Source organism: Callorhinchus milii, unplaced genomic scaffold, assembly GCF_018977255.1.
Source record: "Callorhinchus milii isolate IMCB2004 unplaced genomic scaffold, IMCB_Cmil_1.0 Scaffold10, whole genome shotgun sequence".
NCBI classification, from domain to species: domain Eukaryota; kingdom Metazoa; phylum Chordata; class Chondrichthyes; order Chimaeriformes; family Callorhinchidae; genus Callorhinchus; species Callorhinchus milii.
In genome coordinates, this window is record NW_024704751.1 from 16,249,828 (window position 1) to 16,272,961 (window position 23,134).

The following is a 23,134-nucleotide window of genomic DNA, read 5'->3' on the forward strand; positions in this document are numbered from 1 at the left end:
GCTGTGCCATTAGCTTTATCACGCATTCAACAATTGCATTTATATAGCGCCTTTCACATCAGGGGGATGTCCCAAGGCGCTGGACAGTGAAGGGTTTGCATCCAAGATGGGGGTTGGAATCAAGAGGAACACAACCGCCAATTTGCTGACGAGAACACAATGCAGTGCTCTTTGGGTCTAAATCCAGCTCCTCTGCAATTGTCGCGATAGCTGTTTCTGTGACAAGGTCCTCCCCCCCACACCCTCAGAATCAGACTTTGTTGACCTGAGCATAAACAGCTGAGACGGCGCTTGTCCCCACATCCGAGAGCCGTTCAACAGAGACAAGAAATTAATTGTGTGGCGCCCCCTAGTGACGAGCGCAATGCTCTGCAACCGTTGACTCAATATCGCAGTTTGCGCTCTCCTCCCACTGGCACGGATTCTGCTGTCCCCGGGTGAAACAGGCAATAGGACAGTCACTAACTGAAACCACGGGCGGCGATGACAGCATTGCCACTAGAGTTGCAGCACTGTAGAGCGGTGCAGGTGGGCAGTCAGTTTACCCATCTCTGCGGCACCACACTGGAAAGGTCCGTGTTGAAGCCATGAGGTTCAACAAGAACATCATGATCCAGGCCACTCGAATACCCGCCTGCTACCCTAATAATAATCCCTCCAAAACCAAAAAAAACAATAATAAATTGGTCATTTTCAATCCACGACTGTTTGTGGGACATTGCTGTGCGCCATTGGCTGCCGCGTTCGCCCACAACTATACAGTCAATTCACTTTACAGTGTGTTCTGTGAAGCGCTTTGGGACGTCCTCCCGACGTGAAAAGCGCTATATCAAATGCAATTATTATTATTATTATAATTGCAACCCCTGCCAACACGATGCATGTTGTTTATAGAACACTGAGCAGCGCAGTCCTAATATCTACCTTCCACTGTTTCCCTTTCCGCCCGCCCGCGCGTCCGTGCGTGTGTGTGTGTGGGGGGAGAGATGGTGGGCACGGTAGCCAGAAATCAGGGTTGAGACATTGGTTCAATGGTTTGAAAAAGCAGGACAGAAACATATTGAACAAGATTGCTGCTGAACAGGATATCACATTTATTACCGATAAGTCATTAATAATGAAGAAAGGGTAGAATCCCATCATATCATTGTTGACGAGAGCTGGAAAAAAAAGGTCCAAAGCAGTTTTTCTTAAAGTTCAATGTCCAAAAGTTCCTTATAGTATTTCTTGTCCTTTTTTAATTAGGCGGATTAAACTTAATTGAGGCAATTTAAAAAATAACTTGCTCGCATACGTTTCTGAACAGCCACCAATCCCCCCCAGCCCCCCACTACCAACAAACAAGCCAAACAAAGAAAGGGACCACAGAAAGGTAACAGTTACTCCGTGAGCACTTGCAAACAAAAGAACCAGCGTCTTCGGGGGAAGGGAAGGCATTCCCACAAAAGAGAGGCTCTATAAAATAAGCCAATGTTGGGAGACCGGATTCGTGCAGGAGCTGGGCATTTGGGGCCATCCTTCCGATACTTGCTGGGTCCGTTCCTTCAAGGAAAAGCCTGGTGCGTTCGGACCATAAAAATCAAATTGATTTTTTTCTTAAATAAAAAAAATCAAAACGAGGAAACACGAGTTAAATCGTGTTGAAGCCACAACCGATTGTTGAGAAAAGATTTTAAATTTTTTTTCCACCTAGCTTTGCTATTGTTACATAGTCCTATAGAGAGGTTTAAATTTGACATCTACAAGTCTGAAATAGTCGGAGAATCCACTGAAACGAAAGAGGGGGTGAGGAGGGGGGGGGGCGGGTCTTCATTATCACTCAATTTGTTGAAGAAAAAAAATCAGGACATGACATTTAGATCGATGTTCACAACATTTGCAGAGAGTGCACCGTTACTTGCCACGACCCTGGCGTTCCTGTCAAACACAAAATAGAAGAGTTAGTATGGCTGGCCATTGCATATCATTACTTTTCAAACTACTTAAACTACTTAAACATTAGATTTGTTGAGTTGATCGCCCGCAGGAGTAGATTCTCACTCGAGTGTGGCTCAATGGGCCTTTTGGACCATGCCCAAGTGGCCATTCTGCACATGGGGATCATTATTATTATTATTATTATTAAAGTGGAGGGCACTGCAGCCAAGCTTGACCCCATTCTCATCCAATGTCCACACACATACAGTTGCCAGGAAGGGGGACATTATTCTGTCTCTAGCAAATACAGGAAAACTGTTTATAATCCAAATGCAAACATATACATTTCTCCTGCTAAAGAAAACATGAATGTCTCAGTGACGTGCAGATGGTGGATCTAAGATACACACACACAAAAATAGTAATAACTTCTGGCCCAGTCATAGGCAATGCAAGAACAAAGGTCAACTTGTTTCATATAATATGGGGCCTATTGGAGCAGACACTGAGACAATATAGAGATGCTCTTACAACAGCCCAATGTATGCAGCGAATACTTTTGCCTAAGCAAACGCACTAACCAATGGGGTGGTGCGTGCTGCAAACAATTAGCCCCTTTTACATATTATTTTCTAAAGAGAGGACAAGATCAGCGCTAAACTTTATCCCCCAGATTAATCAATTTTGAAGTGCTGCACGAAAAGGTGCGAATCATTTCTAAACAGTCTTTGGTCCTGAATGAGCTAGTGCGCCTGTAACATTACAGTTAAAAGTCCTCAAATACCTCGAGCCCCTAGAGCTCATAATCCAGCACACCACTGGAGTACTGGGGAAGCTGCAGTTTCAGATGATGAGTTAATCTGAGGGCTTTTCCTGCTGCTATTCACGGATGCTGTGGGTCTCTTTGGAAAAGGAGGGAATATCTCCTCATGTCCTGCCAATAGTCCTCTTATTCAAACTCACCAAGAAACAGATTAATTGGCCATTCAACTTTCCCCTGTTTATGAGATGTTGCTGGCATGGATTAGATACCACATTTACCCACACAACAGTTACTGCACATCAAAGTAACTGATTATGTGAGCGCTTTGAAATGTTTCAACGCAAAGCAGTTCTGAAGTAATTATTTACCCAATATGTAATTCCTACTGACCACTTCAGAAATGCAAACAACACTTCCAGAGATGTGCTTGTTTGTATAATTAGATTCAAGTTAGCTAGATCCTCAGAGAAAAAAACATGGTTTATTAAATCTAGTCCGAGACACTCCAGGATTGCTCTCAGATGCTGGAGGTGATCTCGGCTGTAAAAATATCTCTTAAAATGGCTAGAGTATGATGGAGAGCAATGTGTAGAAGAATGGCTTTCCACTGATCTCCTCATTCTCCTGTATTGTCTAAACTTATTACACCTTACAGTTCCAAACAAAATATAGATTAAATCTCAATCATTAAGCAGATATTGCCTCTGAGGCCTTTGAAAGGTTTAAGGTTTGAAAAAGTCAGACTGGGAGACGGGAGAGTGAGACTTGCGCTAAACTTACGCTGTTTGCAAAACATTCTCAAACATTTATGTTAATCTCCTGGATTTACAGTAGCCTTCACTCTAACCACACATATATTTCCAGTTTCTAAATATATATCAAATTCATTGCAAAAAGAGCCCCTACAGGGACCACTCGCTCCCCACATACATCCTGCTGACCTGAATGTCACGCACCACAGGGTCAGGTGAACATAAGCAGCTCCCACCTTACAACTGTTAAAAAATAAACTTTCAGTATTTGGTTAAACTAATGGATGCTCGACCTTGGAAAGGAGGTCACCTATGATTTCCCCCTCCCCTACTCAGTCAAATGAGCGTATAAGTAGGTTGGGTGGAGAGGAGAAAATAGGTGACTTTTTTTTTTGGAGTGGGTGGTGGTAGAAGAATGAAGATAGTAGATGAGAAAACAAAAAAAATTAAAAGGGGCAGGGGTGAAAAGTGTCACGAGAACCAGCGTAATGGAAATCAACTAAAAGAGCTGCAAGTTGGGAGCTTGTAAGCATTCCTGGTCAATTGGGTCTGAAAACTCCCCACACATTCTTCCACCCAGCTGTTACCTTTGCACTTTTGTACCTGAGTTACACCCACTGTGCAGCACGCAGACTAGCAATATCAGGTTACCATGTAATAACCAGCACTGTCTCACACTCCCATTAATACACTCCTGACACAAAGCAACAACGAAAGGCCTGAAGAATTGTATCAAGCTCTGAGCAATAACATTCCCACTGTAAAGTAAAACTGCAATTACCTAGAAGCTTATGCCTAAACCACACAAATGAGATGGGTTTATACAATTATAGGAAAATGTTATGACTCACTTCCGAGAGTCAAAATCAAGCTACAGACGCCCGGGAAGGAATGAGTTAATTTCCTGGTTGGTGCAGAGGAGTAGCATAAGAATCCCTACGTTTTGCCACCGGATTTATAATCTTCCTCAAGTGCTACGGTGGAAAATCACGTGGATAGATAGTGAACATGTCGATTCTGGGGCACCATGTGTAGTCGGTGCAAGACCTCACCAAGATACAATTCGGCCGGGCTGTTTGGTGTTCTTTACAATGTAACTCCTGTGCAATTTTCGAATTTGGAAAAGCTATGTTGAGGTGTCTTTGTGTAATCCATATTCAATATATACAATGTCACAAATCACACAATACAAAACCAAACCTCAGACTGGGAGCTGGCTAGTTAGCTCACATAGATTGCTAATTACTTTGTGTAAACTTCAACCCAGACTAGGAACAGGAGGAATGCAGAGTGTTGACAAAACTATCTGCAGGGGTCTGCAATGAGACATGAATCCATTAAAGGATTCACCTCACTAAATATACCCAATAGAACATGATGTTGACACTAAGTCAAGTATCATCTCTTCACACCTTGAACTTGGTTTCTAATCCAGCTCAGACAGGATGAAATTCTCAGCTCCCAAATGGCTTCTAAGTGTTCCAAGTGGACTGAATACAAATGACCTCAACCCAGCTCCCAACCCGAAAAAGCCACTGCTTTACAGAGGCCATAGGTTGCTAAACGGAAGTAGCATTTTGCGCCTGCCGTTGTGCAAGTGATGGCTGTCACAAACACCATAAGTGGTAAATTACTGGATAATCTACTCAAGAATAGCACATGGTTTTCAAATGGAGACTATTCCCTGACATGGAATCAGTGCATATTTTAGATCACTTGATAAGTGAATGATTGAAAATGTCTAGCAGTGCCAGGAAGAGCACACAAAGGTTAATGAGTTACACAGGGTTGAGCAAACTTTATGCCAGTCCTACACACTGATTTGTGCTGAAATGATTTTTCAAATAAACTTCACAAGAGCATTGCCCTCATTCACTTTAATTCATAGATAATGAACGGTAAAGGTGTTTATGAATATTTTACAAATTTGTTCACTTGAAGTGAGTACGACGGCAAAAGGACGTTTCCAATTTCAGCAAGGGCCAAAGACAAGTCCTCCCAGGTCAGGTACAGAGTAAAGTTACTTCTACACTGTCTCCACCACCTCTCTCGTGTCAGCTACGGTCTTGATTCGAATAAGAACAATCCTCCCCTTATCTCCAAACTCAGAAGAACATTAAAATGTCCTATTAACCTGGGTGCACCAGAATCACTTAGAGAGGCTAAAAGGCAGAATTTATAATCTTCCAATTCCCTAGAATTAGATGAGAGTCATTCAGCAACAGTGGATCAGTGAACACCAGTCTCCGTGGGCCAAAACCTCCGTCTATGCTGCAGTCTCTATGAAATTATGTTTAGAAACCGGACCAGGACTCCTAGCACTGTGAGCCTTAGTGCTCACAGGTTTACCCAAACCTCCAATTTACACCTGAAGCCACCAACCTTTTTAACGCTCTCCTCTTCCTCCTGGCGTTTTTCGTAATGAGAAAAGTCATCAAAGATGGAGGTGGTATGCTTGTAACTGGCAATAATTTTCAGGACCTGCTTGGCTTTTTCCAAGGGCACCTCCTGAGTGTCTCGGGAGTTGGTCACTGGCTTATTCTCATTGTTCTCCAAGCGGATGTGCCGCAGCTGACTGTTGGGCACATCCTTGACAAATATCCACCTCACATCGAATCGTCCCTTCCACTTGTCCTGAGACCACACCCCAGCGCAAGTGCTGTAGTCCACAGTCGACTTCATCTCGGCCACGCCACAGAAGTGGCCGCTCCCGTTGACACTGAACAAGAGGTAAACCGGCCCTTTGCCATTCATGGTGCGGTAGGCGCTGTCCAGACGCTTGTTGCCATGCTCGGTGCTGCACCAAATGGAATATTTAATGGAGCGGTGGATGTCATCCTCAGAGTAGCTCTTGATGATGAAAACCCGCCCGTGCTTAGGATTCCAGTCAAACTCCTTCGGATTGTAGTTGTTAACGGAGCGCAGTTTCTCCAGCACGGGGTGTGCCTCGGCTGGAGCCACATTCGAATTGCCGTGCCCCAGCCCCATGCCGCCAGTGTCCACTCCGTTCTGACCAAACCCGCCCGCGCGGTTCCGTGGGGCCACCCAGCGGTTGGGTGGGGTCTGCTGCGGGACAGCCTGCAGTGTTACCTGCTGCTGCCCTGAAACCACCTGTTGCGGCTGCATGTGCACCACCTGCTGATTCATCGGTTGCACGGGACCCTGGGCAGCCTGCTGGCTAACAGCTGGAGCGTGAGGTTGAGGAGCCGCCTTAGCTCCAGTGCCCTTGTTATCCCAAGTCCCGATATCCATGTTATGCTTAATCGGAGGTGGTGGAAGGGAGGACCCACAAGTCCCACCTTTTGCCTTCTTGGGTTGGGGTTTTGCTGGTTTACTTGCAATATCTGCCCAGGAGGTTGGTTTTGGGGGTGCAATGGTGACTGGTGGCATGGGATTGGAAGGCATGACATTATTTGTAATGGTGGATATAGGGCTACTGCCCACAGCAGAACCAACCATCTTAGAGACATTACTAGCCACCTCGCCACCGCTGATCTTCAGTCCAGCCATACCCTGGTCAATGCTATTCATGCCTGGTGCCTTATTCAGCGTCTCATTGGCAAAAGCTGAATGTCCGTCTATCATAGCTCCACCCAGGGAGCTGGGAGGGTACGCATAGCTGCTGGGGCTGTAGGCCGAGTTTTGGGTGGACTGACCCTGAGAACTGCTGGCTCCCCAGGCTGAGAAGTCCATGCCACTTGGAAAGAAGTTAAACCCATGTTGGCTCAGGAAAGGAGTGTTCCCCAAAGTCCCTGGCTGGCCAAACATTGCGTCAGGCAGGAAGTGATGCTCCCCATTGCTCAGCTGTCCGTAGGATGTCAGATAGGGCATGGGTGGATCCCCACCTGTGGACCAGGCAGCCTCACTTAACGAATACTGGAAGCCGATAGACGGGCTATAGTAACTTGGCATGTAGGAGTCAGACATGGCAGTGTAGGTATTGTTCTGTAAAAAAAATAAACTGTTTAGTGGTGTGGAACATAAACAGTTGTCAAGTTACAGACTCAGAGATTTTCAACAGATTAGCAGTGGTTGCCTGATCCCATCTGGAATCAGTCATTTGCTGTGTTTTTTCTCGCTAGCGTAGTTGAGAATTGTGCTGTGGGAGAGTTAATGAAAACACCTATTGATTTATATCTCGGCTAAGAAAAGGATCTGTGCCTGAGGAACTCATTCATAAAGACCTTCAATGGAGAAGGGAGAGAAGTACCAGAAAATCCCTCCTCTAACACCCCCAATCTTTCAGGGAACATATGTTGTTGCAGGAATCACAAGCACTAGCGCCTAACTCTAGACTACACAAACTGTAAAGAGTTAAGAGTCACTCTATAATAAACTACAAGACAGCTTTAAGGCAAAGATTTATCCAGCTTCAGAGAGCTAATTATTTATTTTCACAAAGAATTTATAGGACAATCCTAAAGTACTGTTCTGAGTCACTTCGACCAAACATATCCATGGAAATCCACAAGCATGGTCTTTGTTCAACCACCGAAACCTGAGCTGTCCATGCGATTGTGCTGCATTTCTGCCGGGAAGAAGCGAAATTGGCAGCGCTCTACAATACTACGCTTTCTACCATAGCTCCCATTAAACAAACAGCTCTCAGAAACCAGAGATCTTAAAGGAGAAATCAATACACCAGTGACTGAGCAAACGCTTACTTGTTTTTTTTTTAAAAAAGTTTTAAGTGTTTCACTTCCAGCATGAGCAGAAATGAATAGTACAGTTAAGAGCCTCGGCAAGGCAAATGTCAAATACTGGTTCCATTTGAGTTGATTTCCTATAACACTCGCTCTACCACAGATAATTGGCAAGGGGGGGTGGGCGGAGAAGTGCGAAAGGAGAAGTGAAGTGCACATAAATATTTTTCTACACACAATAATTACTCTTCCCGTTCCCTGATGACCTAGCTTACAGGAGTGATTGGACTTGATAGTGTTTCTGGTCTATCCTCTCTGCAGGTTCTGGGTCTTGGTTTCCATCATTTGAGTCTCAGACACAAAGAACTGCATCACCCTAATCTCAGAGACAAACACGGTGCCCTTCTATTGTATTTGAACTCGCAGGAATCCATTCCCCACCCTCCACAATTGGGCTGCATAGCACAATGCAAGTGTAATAATCTCAGATCCACAAATAACTGAAATTTTAAATTGCACCGTGCTGCCTAAATTTGTGTGTGTGTGTGTGTGTGTGTGTGGGGGAGGAAGAGAAAGACACAAATAGCAGATTTTCTTGATCAGTGAAGTACGCACCGACACAGAAAAACATTTTTTTTCTCTTGACAGAATAAGTATATAACTACCCACAAAACAAGCACATTTCAAATAATTAGGATTACAAAAATATGGATTTGGGGCAAATCCACTACGACTCTGTTGAAGCCACAAAATGCTGAAGCCATGGCAAGAGGCTAGCAGACAATTCAGTTGGAGCAGAGGAGCAGACCTCAAAGCAACAGACATTTCATTGGTTACTATAAGGCACCTTCTATTGACATTGCTAAACTCAGAATAATCAGGTTGGATATCCATCTGCAATATGAAATGGCAGCAATTTTACTGTCTCAACCAACTGTACACTCCATAACTTGCATTGAAACCCTAAACTACAAGCTTGACTAATATGTTCTACAGAACAACCAGATTACACTTTAAACAATCCTTTATTCAATAGCTGTATCAATTCAAGAGACTGGCTTGTGGGGTATATCCAATTTTCAATCGTCCCTGTAAATGTTTCTACCTTCAAATACTTCTATAATTGTCTTTCAAGAATGAATAAATGCATCAGAGCCTCATTTGCTTTGCATTTCAGTTGCAGAGCTTCAGCACATTCAATGTTCAAACATCAATAATGCGATCAAACTTGAGTATATATGGCTCAGGATGTTGATGCGCAGTTCGAGAAGGGAAAAAATAAAGCTATAAATATTTCAACATTTCAGCTAATGTCTTCCCAGCAACAAACACTGATACTCGCATTGTTTCGTCTCCAGTGGACAAATTACAGTACTGCATGTTCAAAGATACTTTGAATACTCACATGATCTAATATTAAGACAAACTATTTTAAGAATGTGAATTTTCTAAAGGGCATTAACGATATAATTACAGATGAAACAGATATGTTAAGTTTTACTTGACTTACAAGTTTCTTGCGGGGAGAGGGGAAGAAAGGGAAGTAAAAGCAAAAAACAGTAAACTAAGGGTAGAATCCAGCCACTTGATTTACAAGTCATCCATTTAAACCTCACGGCAAGATGATGTTCGATTCAAATTCTCCCCCCTCTCTCTGTCAGATTATAAACCTTGCATTGATGTTTTGATATTACAGGCACTATATCAAACACAAAGATTATTATACACAGCACTTTTAAATATCTCAAAGAATTTGATGGTGGCAAAGTTTCATTGGCACCCATTCCACTAAACTGACACCAATTACAACAACAACAACAAGATTTCATTTATAGAGCGCCTTTCACGTCGGGAGGACGTCCCAAGGCGCTGGACAGTTGGGTCAGTGACCCGAGCATTGGGGGGGAAATGGTCAGGGCAATTACCTTGCGAAGCGCTTTCGAGACATTTTGAAACCGTGTCAAATTCAAGGACTACCGTTTACATTCTCACACACTCACCTGCCGGGTAGGAGTACTCAAATAGGGCTCAAAATCATCATCGTTCAGAGTATCCTTCTGATGAACTGCTCCATTTTGTACTGGAATAAAATTGAACCAAGGTAAATAAAAGCCGTCACCGCATTACCAGGAGAGGTGTCTTACGATCTGCCATCAGACACGTTAACCTAAACTAACCAGAGGTGCGGGTTGGTCGTCACCCTATTATTTTTAATAATATGGAGAGCGTTGGGGGGCCTCGTACATCGATCGCGGTAACGCCTGGTTCGGAGACGCGAGCAGTGAGAGAGGCACAGGTCGGACTGGCCCTCCACCCGGCGCCGGGACTGCCTTCGACCACATGGCGCCGACTCCTCGGAGGAGAGGAGAAATAAAAAAAGAGTGGTACAAGAGATCCCTTTACCAGAGAGGCGACTCCGAGGCCCCGAGGACAAGGCATTCATTCGGTGGGTAGTTTTCGGAGTCGTGTTTTTTTTTGGGGGGTAAATGAACGTAAAGCCGGTAACAGGCGGCGAGTGCGGGGGGTGTGCGGGGGGGAGACTCGGGCAGGAGGAACCCCGCGCGGCCTGAGGAGCCACGGGAGGCGGAGGCGAGGAATGGAGAAGTGCTGCCCGTGGGAAGCGGGAACTGCACCGCCACTGCACTATCGGCCGTAAATGACTTTGCACATTACTCGGCGGAAGATTTTTTTTTTTTTTTTTTGGTTTGGGAGAGTGGGAGAGTGGGAAGAAAAAAAAACACGTTGCGGCAAAAGAGAATGCGACACGAGGCCGCGCGGATGCGAGGGCCCCCCCCGCCAGCACGTTTACTGTGGTGGAAAGGCGGTTAAATCGAGTCCGCGGTCTGGGCCCGAAGCCCGAGGCCACAGCCCCGGCCTCGCTTACCTTTACTGCTTTGCCCTTTCGGTCTCTGCGGCGATTCCCAGGCGGCGGCGGGTCACACGGGAGGAGCGGGGGGTGGGTGGGGGGGGTGCGGGGGGTGGGGAGGGAGGGAGAGAGAGGATCGTTAATGGAGTCCGAGGCTGCGGCCTAGCGCGGGCCCGATTCCGAGCTCGAGTTGCGTGAGCGGCAGAGGCCGGGGGTGGGTGGGCGCTTACCTGCTCCAGGACGCTGCTGGCAGACATTCTTCATGAACCCGGAGTGTGAGGCGGTGCGGTGCGGGCGGTGCGGGGCGTCCGTGTCCCGGGGTTTCGTTGCGCGCGGCTCCTCTCACTCGCACACTGACTCGGCTCGGCTCCGACTTCCGTTTGTCGCGCGCCCTCGCCGCCGCTTCCCGCGCCCTCCCGCTCCCCACAATGGCGGAAACCCAGCGGCGCGGCCAAGAGGCGACCCCCCCCGCCTGCGCCCGCCAGACGTGCAGTCTCGAGTCCTCCAAGGGCCAGCGCCACCTGCAGGCGGTCGCCAGCGAGACCTCCGCAGGTACAGCGCCACCTCCAGGCTCCTGGGGGTGGTGGGGGGGGACCCAGTCTGCAAAGAGCCTTGTGTGGCTGTGGGAAGACGGGTTGGGTATTGTGGAAGGATGAGATAAAATGGGTGCGAGAGCTCTCTTCATTCATGGACGTTGTGTGGGGGTCATTTTATTGCTGTGTTCCGCACCAGGACTGTGTGTGTGTGTGTGTGGGGGGGGGGCACTGCTGTGCGCAATTGGCTGCTGCGTTTTGCCCACAAACTATAGTCGATTTACTTTACAGTATATTCTGTGGAGCACTTTGAGGCGTCTCGAAATGCGATGGGGCGCTGTACCAAATGCAAATGCAGGGCTGATTACTGTCATCGTATTATGTTATTATTATTATTTCAACAACGTCCATACCACGCGGCTGCTCGTCCCCAACTCTGAAGCCGTTACTGCTGTTAAGTTCAACCAAGTTCGCTTTGCTCACAATCAGCGCGGCTACAACTGGTACTATATTGTGCTCTTCACGCACAATAGTCATGGAGCGCTTAATCAAAGGGTTTATAAAGCAGATCTCATACCATTTCGGATATCCTCCCCCCGCCCTAAAAAGAGTTTTATTTCCATTAAGTCAGAGATTCTTCAGTAAGTTAAGCTCTGGCCACGTTCCAGTTTCTGTTCTTTTATCCTGTTATCTATCTTGTAAACAGTGATGAAAATGAACACAATACTCACAATAAAGCTCCTGGCACTGGACATCATACATATTTACTCACATATTCTTTTACATAATAGAATTGACTCCAGACGATGTGACACTCTTTGGTTGCCTCACATCCTCCACATCAAGTACTGCAGCACATTGTGCTCAGACTTGTCATTTCAAAGATAAACATTACCATACATTCCTTACTATTCCTGATATCCAAAATTCCATGGCTATCTCAAAGCCATTTGAGAGCAGTTAGTTGAAATAAATTGTCTATGAATTTCAGTCAAGTTATGGACATCAATAATTCTGGACATCAATGTAATGGTTTGATGTTCTTTCATTCAGCATCTCTGATATACATGTGTAACAAGCAGTAACCAGTAAAGTGGAGTTATAGCCAGATTCTGTGTATGTGTTGGAATTATCATCAAACAGATACGATTTTGATAACATTGTGAAGGAGACAAAATCTCTCTTGGCATATTACCATTCCATGCTTTGCTGACAAATGATTCATTACTTACCAATAACAGGATTCATCAAAATGTTTGCCTGCATTGCACAAATAAATGGCTTCATGAAGTTCATGAACTGAATAGTGGAATTGAAGGTTACATCTGAACAAATACAAATCAAACATCATTTTTAAAATATCTTGACAGCATTTTAGCAATAAACACATTAAAACATAGTCTGAAAAAATCCTGAATCTACACTTTAGCTTTTATTCTTTGTCACTGGGTGCCACGGGCTGAACAGAAAATGCGCACGAGATTCAATTTAGGACATCAACAGTACCGCCCGAGAACAGAAACAGCAACGTACAACAGTGTATTCACCCCATCGATCTTAGCTGGTCCCAGCTCTCTCACTATCTACTCCAATCTCAATTCCCTATCTTTCTCCCAGCGTGTTTATGCTGGCGCTAGCTCTGTCATTGCGGCTATCTACTCCAATCTCAATTCCCTGCCCTTCCCCGTTTGGGAAACCCCTCCCCCCAACACACATTATTCTGCCTCTTCAAATACATGTTCTTTGCTAACACATCATCACATTTAGACCTTTTATATAGGGGTTTCAACTATAAAAAACTAGGCCTTTAGCAACAGAATAACTTGGATTTCTAAGCACCTTGTATGTTGAAACATTTCAAAGCGCTTTACAGTAAGTAGTCAAGTGTAGTGACTGTTTTTTATTCTTTAGCAATGCTAATACTTTTCATCAGCAGTAATTCAAGGTTAAAAGCCCCTCCCCCTAAGTCAACAATGAGAATAAAAAAGGGTAAATAAAATTCTTCTAAAAAAAAGTATTTTCAGACATGACACAAAAAGCATTTGAATATTTTCAACCACCATTCAGTCACATGCATTTAATTGCTATACAGGAATGCTATGCATATTTTTTTTGTTGGTTTAGTTAAAAAAGGAAATGTACATAGTGTGTCTTAATAAGAAGCTAATGAAAAGAGTTTATGTTCATTTCCTGAACTTGTGAAAACATCATTGGGAAAAGTATATTAAAGCCACCCTTACACAGACAAGGCTGATTGAATGGTGAGAAGGATGTGAGGCGCCTGCAAGTGCCCACCAGGTTGTTGCACCATACATTTAACGACATCCATTCACATCATCAAAATCCACTAATGACAAGATTTTCTTTTACTGAATGGTTTTGGTTTACCCCATTCCCCCTCACCCCCAGTAAAGAAATCAAAATCCAATGCTACATTGAGACTGGCCAAAGCAAAATCATTCTAATTCCATACTGGATGCGCTCTGGGCCCAAGAAACTGTCGGAAGATTATGGAGTACAGAGTGACTTGCATAAGTAAATGCAGATTAACATTTACCTTCCCAAACCTGGCCCGAAACACGAACAGCTAACACAGACTCACTGAGTGTCAGGCACTAGAGGCCTCAAATTTCTCATGTTTTCAGGCTTAAAACCATCGATTTAAAACTTATTGTGTAGAATTTTGGAAAATTTGGAATCTGATTTTCTAGATCTCTGGGCTCCAGATTCTGTATCTCTTTTCAACTTGTCACTTGGTGGTGACTTTCCTAGTGTGCAACAAAGAGGCCAACAAAGACAGCACTGACCTATGATAGGATCTGAGCAAGCAATCTGAACGTAGCTTTTTAAAAATAATATTGCAGCCTCTTCCTTTCCGTTTTAAAAAAAACATAATTTTCAACTTCAGATCTGTTACACATACTACATTTTAAAATACAGTACATTCAGAAACAGCCAAGCAGTAGCCCATCAATAGAAAAAAAATTAACTCTCTTTCTTTTCTTCCTCTTGTTCTTCCTGGGTCACCACCTCAATGGCTTGTATTTGGACTTCATGATCTGCCTGCACGGCCTTGTCGTCAGGCTCGGTGTCTGGCACAGGCTCTGGATCCGAGTCCATCTCTGGACCCGGGTGGATTTCAATCACAGTCTGTGATTCTCCTGTGGACTGGTCAAGACAGTCGCTCTGGACCATCGAAGTGATCCCCGAGTCCACAGTCACCAGCTGCATGGGGCTAGCATCGACTCCAGCCATGGTCGTGATGGCGTTGCTCTCCTGAATGGCGGCTGTACTCAGGAGAGCGAGGCTGGAGGAAGGGTGAATGGTAACTGTCTCAGAGGTCGAGGTCTTGGGTGCAGAGACCACAGCAGTGTATCTGGTGAAGAGTTGGGAGCCACCGGACAACGTATGGACTGTAACAGGGCTGGACTGGTGGCCCAGGGCTGCCATCGGCATGGTGGTAACATTGGCGACGGAAAAGTTTGTTGCCATTGGAGTGATTGCGATCGGAGATATGACCGTGAACTGTGGATGCTGCAGTGGGGTGGTCGGTGTGAGGATGGTGGCAGAGGCAGGTCTCTGTAGCCGGGGGCGTTTGTTGGGTTTGGGAGTAGCAATGGGCATCAGCACCACGTTCTGCAGAGTCTGACTCCTCAGCTTCTGTTCCTTGGCTCGCTTTTTCTGCTCCTCCAACTGACGCTCCAGTTCTGAAAGGAAAGAAAATATCCAGGATTCAGCATCTTACCAGATCAAAACAAGAGGTTCCAATGCACCTGCAGGCCATTTGATCTCATCCTTCCTAACCCCACCGTCATCCACTGCAGCATCAAGAGCTTTCTTGAATCAGTCTGAGTACTCTAGTCTCAACCATCTTTCTTATAACATGATCCACTCATTAACGGAAAAAAAATACTTCCTGGTTTCTATTCTAAACTTTTCCTTTACAATCCAGAACAAGGGCCTTTTTCCTGTTACTCTGGTGCATCTGAAGACATTGGTTTACTTTCTCTATCTCATTTAGAATCTATATACTGAATCTTTATAAAATGCCAGAGATATCTGCTTTCAAGGCTGATAAGTCCTTACTTATCCAGTCATTCCACACAACTGATTGTGATGTCTGGTCATCCATTTGAGAAGATACTTCTCCTGAAACATGCATCTCAAGTTCTTCAAGTACTTAACATCAAAGGGAAGAGTACCTGTCAGGTCACTGTGGATCTGCTCCTGACTCTGATCAGTTTGACTTTTTCTGTTGTCCAAAACTTTCTTCACAGTCTCCAGGAGGCCGAATGTTTGTGCCATGTTATTGAGGACTGCAGCGTCTGAAAAAATAAATTACACACTGCTTTTATTCTGACAGTTCACCAGTAACTAACAAAGTACAAAGACATTGATTTCCCTCATTCCATTTTCTACTTCTGTGGCCATGTCCCACAGCGCTCTGCGTTCACACACACTGTCAATCCCCACTCATTATGTATCCTCATGCAAACTACTCACAACACTGGTCATTTGTCCCACCCCCCACATACCCCGATGTTAACTCCACACCTGTGACTTGCAGCGGGGTCAGTCCCATTCTCTGCTGAACTCCTGTCAGCATCTCCATCAGCTCCTTCTGAATGTTTGTCACCACCTCTCCCAGCAAACCCACATCAGCAATTCCTTTCCAGAAAGCCAGCGTGTCCTCTGTAGCAAGAAATACAACAGATCAGAAACCAGGACTAAATACTAGCACGTTTAAAACCACAGTGGCTCCCTATAACTCAGTCCATATAACAGCTACATCTCTAATTATTCTACAAAGTATGTGCAGCCCTCAATAACATGGCACACAATTTCATTTCAGACACACATGAAAAGTTGACTAAGACCGGAACCAATAAAACGAGTTATTTCCAGCTGTGCCTAGTGCAATGACTCCGCAATGCATGGCGACTCCATTGTAATGGACATTCATTTTATCCAGGGCAGCAGGAGACAATCAGAGCAATGAAACTCCGGCATTTTGCATCTCTAAAATTCAATCTAACCATGTTATCCCAGATTGCTCCCCTCTTAGCGATTATGAAACACCCACTCTTCGTACTCTAACCAATTTTCTCCTCACTGTCCAAATGTGCATTCTTTAGGCCCCAACTGCCACTCACCGGAGATCTCTTCACCATCTTTCCGGTTCAAATCTTCTGCAGTAACAGCAACTGTGGTCAACGCTGGGCTCCACTCAATGCATTCCTCAGCATTGTCTTCAGAAATGGAGATCTGCGCCCCATTACCTAGGAACCCAACAAACACTCAGCAAAAGAACATACCAATTATACAAGCTGTAGCTCAAAATTTTCTTTCAAAAATAAATCTACTTTTTCTTGAAAAAACATAACAGCCAATTTTGCATGACAAAAGATTTACAACAACTTGCATATATATTTTGTGCGGGCAGGAATCCTGGCGTTGGAGTTTTGAAGTAATTGAATTTTGTGTATATTTTGTTTGGAGCTGGGAAAACCAGCAAGGAGGGCATTGAAATAGCCCTCACGGGAAGTGATGAAGGCGTGGACAAGGGTTTTGGCTGCGTTGCTTGTTAGGTACAGAAGGAGGCGGGCAATGTGACAGCTGGAAAAAAGAGGTCCTGGTCAAGGAACAAATGTGGAGTAGAAAGGAAAGCTAACTCTAACAATAATAATCCTTGCACTTGATATAGCTCATTACATCTTCGAGACATCTCAAAGTGCTTCACAGAATATACTGTAAAGTGAATTGATTGTATATTTTGTGGGCAAAATTGCTCAGGGTGAGGGGAAACGGCCTCATGCCTCATCATTACTTGGCAATCCTCTGCAAGTTCTTCCAGTCTTTATCACTATAATCGCAGAAACATGTGGGAACAAACAGAACTGACTACAAGAACAGCAAGATAATGGAATGACTGGAACTAATATTGGAAACCATTCATCTAAAAGTTCAGAGTGAAATCTTCCCAAAGAACACAGTATCTTCCCCAAAACTTGCAGCAGGCTATTTCCACTGTGGCACTCTGTAGGTCATTGCTTACCATCTGCAGAGATAGGCGTCTGCACCATATTGCTCTGCTGGCTGGGGACAGGAGCCCTGGCGCTGCTGATCAGAAGGTCAAACTTTGTGCTGCGGCAGGTGTTGGTGCAAACCTTATCATGCTGATAAAAATCCAACTGACCAGAATCCATCATCTTCCTGTATGGGAAGCAGTCAGAAACAGTCACTTACACTGAGCCCCAGAAGACTCAACTCACCTCCAGAGAGTACTTTTGGTGACTACCTTATGCCACCCCCACTCCTTGCCCCACAACTTGCACCCTGATCAACACAATGTCTGGCATAATTAAGAAATAACAAAAGCTATTGAATTCTATTGTATGAAATTCGACCACAGTAAACTCCGGATAACTCGTCATTCTGAGGGAAAAGGACTCAGTGACAAGATATCCAATGGGACAAGTTAGCCATTGGTCCTCTGAGCTCAATCACCTCTACCACCAGCTCAGCAATGCTATTGGCTGGCACTCAGTCACACTCCTGGGAACCAGGATCAGCACAGGTCAGCAACACTGTTGGGACAGGAAGAGGAACAAAAACTGGCAAAATGCAGGGAATATATCTGGATAACACTAACCTTAACATTACACCTCCTATTCGGATTGCTCGTTTCCAGTCTTTGAGTGTGGATTTCCCCGCAAAGTGAACAAACTGTTTTGGGCTTATAAGATGATCATTAAACTGAAAAGAAAAACAGAGTAAAGAATTCCGTCATAATGGAGAATACTGACAAGACTGACTTCACATACAAACATGAAAAAATGTCTTGTGTGTAATTAATGGCTATTCAGTCCCACAGAGTCTGTTCTGCCATTCTATAAGGCCATGGCTGATCTGTACCTCAACTTCAATTGCTCATCCTTGCCCCATATCCCTTGATACCCGTACCTACAAAAATCTACCTCAGCCTTGAAATTTTGAATGGATCCAGCATCCACAGCTGGCTATTGCAGTTTTAATTATTATTACGGTTTTAATTGTCATAATTATTACTGGTGATAAACTATCATTGCTGATAATTAGTATCTCTCCTGGTAAGTGGCTGTTTGATAACTGGTAAACACCCCAACTTCGTGAAAGCAGTTGAGCCCAAAGCCATTTGCAGTAGCCATTACACCAGCCAGCAATGCCTCTGAATTTGCCACCTTAGGGATTTAGATATTTGAACAGCAGAATACTTTCAAAGTTGATTTTACTTGTATTTTAGGGACCAGTTCTGAGATGCAGCATTATTCAGGGTAGTTAATTAGAAGGCTCCCCAAGCTGCCTCTTGGATGCTGCATGTGTTTTATAAGTTTCAGGTATTTGTGTCTTAGCTGGAGCAAAATTGAATTTTTTTTTCTCCATTCTTAGATTATTAATGAAATATCACTCCTCCATTACAACCCAATTTAATAAAATAGACGTGGACAGTACAGTATTAACAGATGGAATAGTTATGCATGGTTCATACCTTCACGCATTTTACATTAATTCCTGGGCAGACAAATTTCTTCCACAGCAGAATGGCTTTGCTTTCCCCACAGGTAATAGGATAAGCAATTTCAACCTCCTCATTGTTGATATCTGGAATTAAAACTCAATAGTCGGTTTCTCTTTGCAAAGAAATTAAAGCTTTTGCAATGAAGCAGCCTACATTATTTTTTAAAGTTATTTCTTCCTCACTGAATCCCATTACAGCATCAAGCTGTTTCATAAATCACAGCATTCATCATTGTGGCTTAAACCACCCATACTGACATCCAGCTGTTAATTACCCTATGGGTAAAGAAAAACTTCCTAATATCCATCCTAAATTCACCCTTCCCAACCTGAATCTGAATTCTTGTCTTGGTGAATTTGGAACTATTGGAACTATAAGCTGGAAGAGTCTGCTGATGCCCACAGACAAAAAATTGAGTGAGGCAAAGTTATTGTCCCCTTTCCAGACCCAGGCAACAGCGCAGGTTGGTGTCTCCAGCAGAGGAGAAACATACAAAAAAAAGCAGAAAATCAGGTGTAAAGGTAACAGCTAATAGTGTTTTCAATAGTCACACACATCCAATTTTTATACTTTATAAAATTATTTTGTATAAATACAGAAATACAAGAATCAACTTTAAATGCCGCCCCTTCATTCCCCCGTTGAAGTTTGGCAGCATTCTGCTTCAACGAGAAGGCTGCTAACTTTGATGGAGTGACTGTCTCGCAGGCGATCTAGTATGTTAAGTGTCAGAAGTGTCAGAGCTGTACCACAAGGACAAAGGGAGTCGTTGCCCAAAGTGCTGCAACCTTAAGGTCCCTCCAGCTCAGTAACCGTTCCAGCCATCGCTTCTCCTTTTTAAGCAGTTACCTGCTGGCATCTAGAGTCTGTTGACAGAGCATTATTAGTAAATGATAATAGCTTTAAACCGAGGCACAAGCCTACATCTCCTACGAATTTAGTTCTCTCCACCACCCTTTGTTGGATCAGTAACTCAGTAAACTTTGATCTCTCACCTTCCCCCTCTGCCATTTTCTGCAAAGTGTGAGTCCCCACAGACACCACTGAAGCATTGCAGTTTGATTCTGATCCTTCTTCACACATGCTGTTGGAATAATTTGAAACCAAGGTTAGTGCAAAGGTGACACACAGCAATTTACAGTTATAAATCTCAATGACGTGTTTCCATATTCAACAATGAATCTTGTATATATATATGTATATTGTACCCTTCATGTGGGATAAAGTATTGGTGCACTTCACAGTGGCAGGATTGCCCACTCTTCTTGGTAATCCATTCCAGGTGTTGATTGTCCTCTGTGTAATCAAATACTTCCTGGCGTCCGTCTTAAAATTGCCCCACACAACCTCTTATACATCTGCCTTGACATATTTGAAAATATTGTTCTGGATGTACTTTCTCCATCAATTAGTATCTCATGCAACCCCAAATCTCCAATGAGACATCTTTAAAGACTGAAGATCCTAAGTCAGGCACAACTAGCCTTCAGCTCCCCTCTCGACTCTCTTCCCCCTCCTCGCTCCCTCCCTTCCCTCCCCTCACCCTGACCATTTCCCCCCTCCTCGCTCCCTCCCTTCCCTCCCCTCACCCTGACCATTTCCCCCCTCCTCTCTCCCTCCCCTCACCCTGACCATTTCCCCACTGCTCGGGTCATGACCCAACTGTGCAGCGCCTTGGGACGTCCTCCTGACGTGAAAGGCGCTTTATAAATGGAATCTTGTTGTTGTTGTTGTTGTTATACCTTACAAAGAGCTGCCATCCCTCCTAATCCTCTCCACCATAATTAAACCTTAATTTCATTCTCCCTCATGTATGTTCCCTTATCACAGTCCCTCACATGTGCGTGTGTGAGGGGCTGCGCTGGTGAGCACACACATGAGTGCGCGTGCATGTGCAAATGCATGGTGGGGTGTGTGTGTGTATGGTGGTGTGTGTGTGTGTGGTGAGGAGGGTGAGTAGTGTCACGGTGTGTGTGTCAGGTGTCTGTGAGGGTGTGATGTATGAAGGTGTGTGTCATAATGTGTGCTGTGTGGGGGAGGGGGCTGTGTGAGAATTTGTGTCACAATGTGTGTGCGCGGCTGTAGGTGGGACTGTGTGAGGGTGTGTGTCAGCGTATGTATGAGGGTGTACATCACAGTGGATGTATGAGGGTGTGTTGTATCAGTGTGAATGATGGTGTTGTGTGTGTGAGAGTGTATGTGGGGAGGGTCTGTGTCACAGTGGGTATGAGGGTGTGTGTGGGTGTATGTGTGTGAGGGTGTATGTGGGGAGGGTGTGTGTGTGTGTGTGAGGGTGTGTGTGTGTGTGTGAGGGTGTGTGTGTGTGTGTATGAGGGTGTGTGTGTGTGTGTGTGAGGGTGTGTGTGTGAGGGTGTGTGTGTGTGTGTGTGAGGGTGTGTGTGTGTGTGAGGGTGTGGGTGTGTGTGAGGGTGTGTGTGTGGGTGTGTGAGGGTGTGTGTGTGTGTAAGGGTGTGTGTGAGGGTGTGTGAGTGTGTGTGTGAGTGAGGGTGTGTGTGAGGGTGTGTGTGTGAGGGTGTGTGTGAGGGTGTGTGTGGGTGTGTGTGAGGGTGTGTGTGTGAGTGTGTGTGTGTGAGGGTGTGTGTGTGTGTGTGTGGGTGTGTGTGAGGGGGTGTGTGTGTGAGTGTGTGTGTGAGTGTGTGTGTGTGTGTGTGAGTGTGTGTGAGGGTGAGTGTGAGGGTGTGTGTGTGAGGGTGTGTGAGGGTGTGTGTGTATGAGGGTGAGTGTGTGTGTGAGGGTGTGTGTGAGGGTGTGTGTGAGGGTGTGTGTGGGTGTGTGTGAGGGTGTGTGTGTGGGTGTGTGTGAGAGTGTGTGTGGGTGTGTGTGAGGGTGTGTGTGAGGGTGAGTGCCCTTACCCGGGCTGCACGGGCTGCAGTTGCAGGATGACCTGCGTTTTCCCCGCCTCCGCGCTATCCGCCTCCAGGCTCGCGGTTTCGGCCGTTACGACCACCACCTCCCCGACGCTCGCCATATGCTCCAAGTGCCCGCGGGCCGATCGCGCTCCCCGCCGCCGCCGCCGCCCCTACCGATTCCCCTTCGCACGAACCGGAGCGGCCGGTGTGGGAGCCGCCGAGGAACCGGGCCCACGCCGCCCGCAGCCGCTAACTGGCGCCTCCCGCACCCCGCCAAGCCGAGCGGCGCCGCGTGACGTGATCCGCACGCACGCACGCAAGCACGTCGCGTCACGTCACGGCGTCGGGAGCCTGGCGGGCGGCACGTGACACGACGTTGCGATCCAGCGCGCCCGCCATCTTTGATGCTGGCAGAGCTCCATCCCCTCCCCCCCCCCCTTCCTCCCCCTCTGTCTCTGGTCTCTGCAGCAACGTTATTAATAATAATAATAATAATAATAATAATAACAGTGACCTCTGTTGTATATGATCAGTACCCAGTGAGCAAGAAGCATTTACTGAACTGAGCGGCTTCAAACCGACCGCCCCATAACATCGTTCACGGAGATACCACTTAAAAAGCTGAAGCCCCATCGATAGGAATCTCCGTGACCCGCACCCACTTGACCCGTCCCGTTGCCTTTCGCGTGAAACGAAACGCCTCGAAGCGCTTTGCAAACGCGACGCTGATTAGAAGGTTATTTGCCATTCGGAGAACTGTCAATAATAAATTTTGGTCATTTTCCACCCACGACTGTTTGTTTGAGGGACGTCGCGGTGCGCCGTTGGCCGCCGCGTTCGCCCACAAATATACAGTCAATTCACTCTACAGTGTGTTCCGTGCAGCGCTTTGGGACGTCCTCCCGACGTGAAAGGCGCTATATCAAAATGCAAGGATTATTATTATTATTATTAACCTCGGGGTGGATTGGAGACGCAGCAAAGCTGTGGGTCACTGAGATTCCTATCAATGGGCTTCACCTTTTTAAGTGGTATCTCCGTGAACGATGTTATGGGGAGGTCGGTTTGAAGCCGCTCAGTTCAGTAAATGCTTCTTGCTCACTGGGTACTGATCATATACAACAGAGGTCACTATTTCACACATGCAGTACAGAATTCTATTGCCCAAACTGCTCAGCTCCTGTGTAACTCAAGATACCACTCACACATTTCAAGCAATGCCATTGTGCACT

General features: G+C 45.5%; 2 protein-coding genes across 3 annotated transcripts; both read right to left on the minus strand.

The window, feature by feature from the left end:
• Positions 1–1,070: 1,070 nt before the first annotated feature.
• ythdf2 (YTH N(6)-methyladenosine RNA binding protein 2) lies at positions 1,071–11,394 on the minus strand. 2 transcript variants are annotated; one of them, XM_007894900.2, is made up of 5 exons: positions 11,172–11,394; positions 10,960–10,984; positions 10,076–10,155; positions 5,815–7,377; positions 1,071–1,917 (listed from the first exon to the last, which is right to left on the minus strand). In XM_007894900.2, exons 1-5 carry the CDS (start codon positions 11,196–11,198, stop codon positions 1,894–1,896), a joined length of 1,719 nt encoding a protein of 572 aa, XP_007893091.1. In that variant the 5' UTR covers positions 11,199–11,394; the 3' UTR covers positions 1,071–1,893. The 2 variants fall into 2 exon arrangements, with proteins under 2 accessions (XP_007893091.1, XP_007893092.1); XM_007894901.2 differs by lacking the exon at positions 10,960–10,984 and having other exon boundaries at positions 11,172–11,393.
• Positions 11,395–12,213: 819 nt separating this feature from the next.
• On the minus strand, positions 12,214–22,170 carry LOC103179626 (glucocorticoid modulatory element-binding protein 1). Its single transcript, XM_007895000.2, has 9 exons — positions 21,906–22,170; positions 20,028–20,116; positions 19,003–19,115; positions 18,127–18,230; positions 17,530–17,687; positions 16,628–16,753; positions 16,029–16,166; positions 15,677–15,799; positions 12,214–15,181 (listed from the first exon to the last, which is right to left on the minus strand). The coding sequence occupies exons 1-9, from the start codon at positions 22,019–22,021 to the stop codon at positions 14,460–14,462; spliced, it is 1,689 nt and encodes a 562-aa protein (XP_007893191.2). The 5' UTR covers positions 22,022–22,170; the 3' UTR covers positions 12,214–14,459.
• Between the last annotated feature and the right edge of the window lie 964 nt (positions 22,171–23,134).

Excerpts from the sequence above, each read along its gene's own strand:
- ythdf2 (XM_007894900.2), bottom strand. The coding sequence starts at position 11,198 with ATGTCTGCCAGCAGCGTCCTGGAGCAG. Across the intron at positions 10,156-10,959 it reads GAAAGGGCAAAGCAGTAAAG|TACAAAATGGAGCAGTTCAT; the intron begins GTAAGCGAGGCC and ends ATTTTATTCCAG. Across the intron at positions 7,378-10,075 it reads TGAGTACTCCTACCCGGCAG|AACAATACCTACACTGCCAT; the intron begins GTGAGTGTGTGA and ends TTTTTTTTACAG.
- LOC103179626 (XM_007895000.2), bottom strand. The coding sequence starts at position 22,021 with ATGGCGAGCGTCGGGGAGGTGGTGGTCGTAACGGCCGAAACCGCGAGC. Across the intron at positions 17,688-18,126 it reads ATAGGAGGTGTAATGTTAAG|GAAGATGATGGATTCTGGTC; the intron begins GTTAGTGTTATC and ends CTTCCCATACAG. Across the intron at positions 15,182-15,676 it reads GATCCACAGTGACCTGACAG|AACTGGAGCGTCAGTTGGAG; the intron begins GTACTCTTCCCT and ends CTTTCCTTTCAG.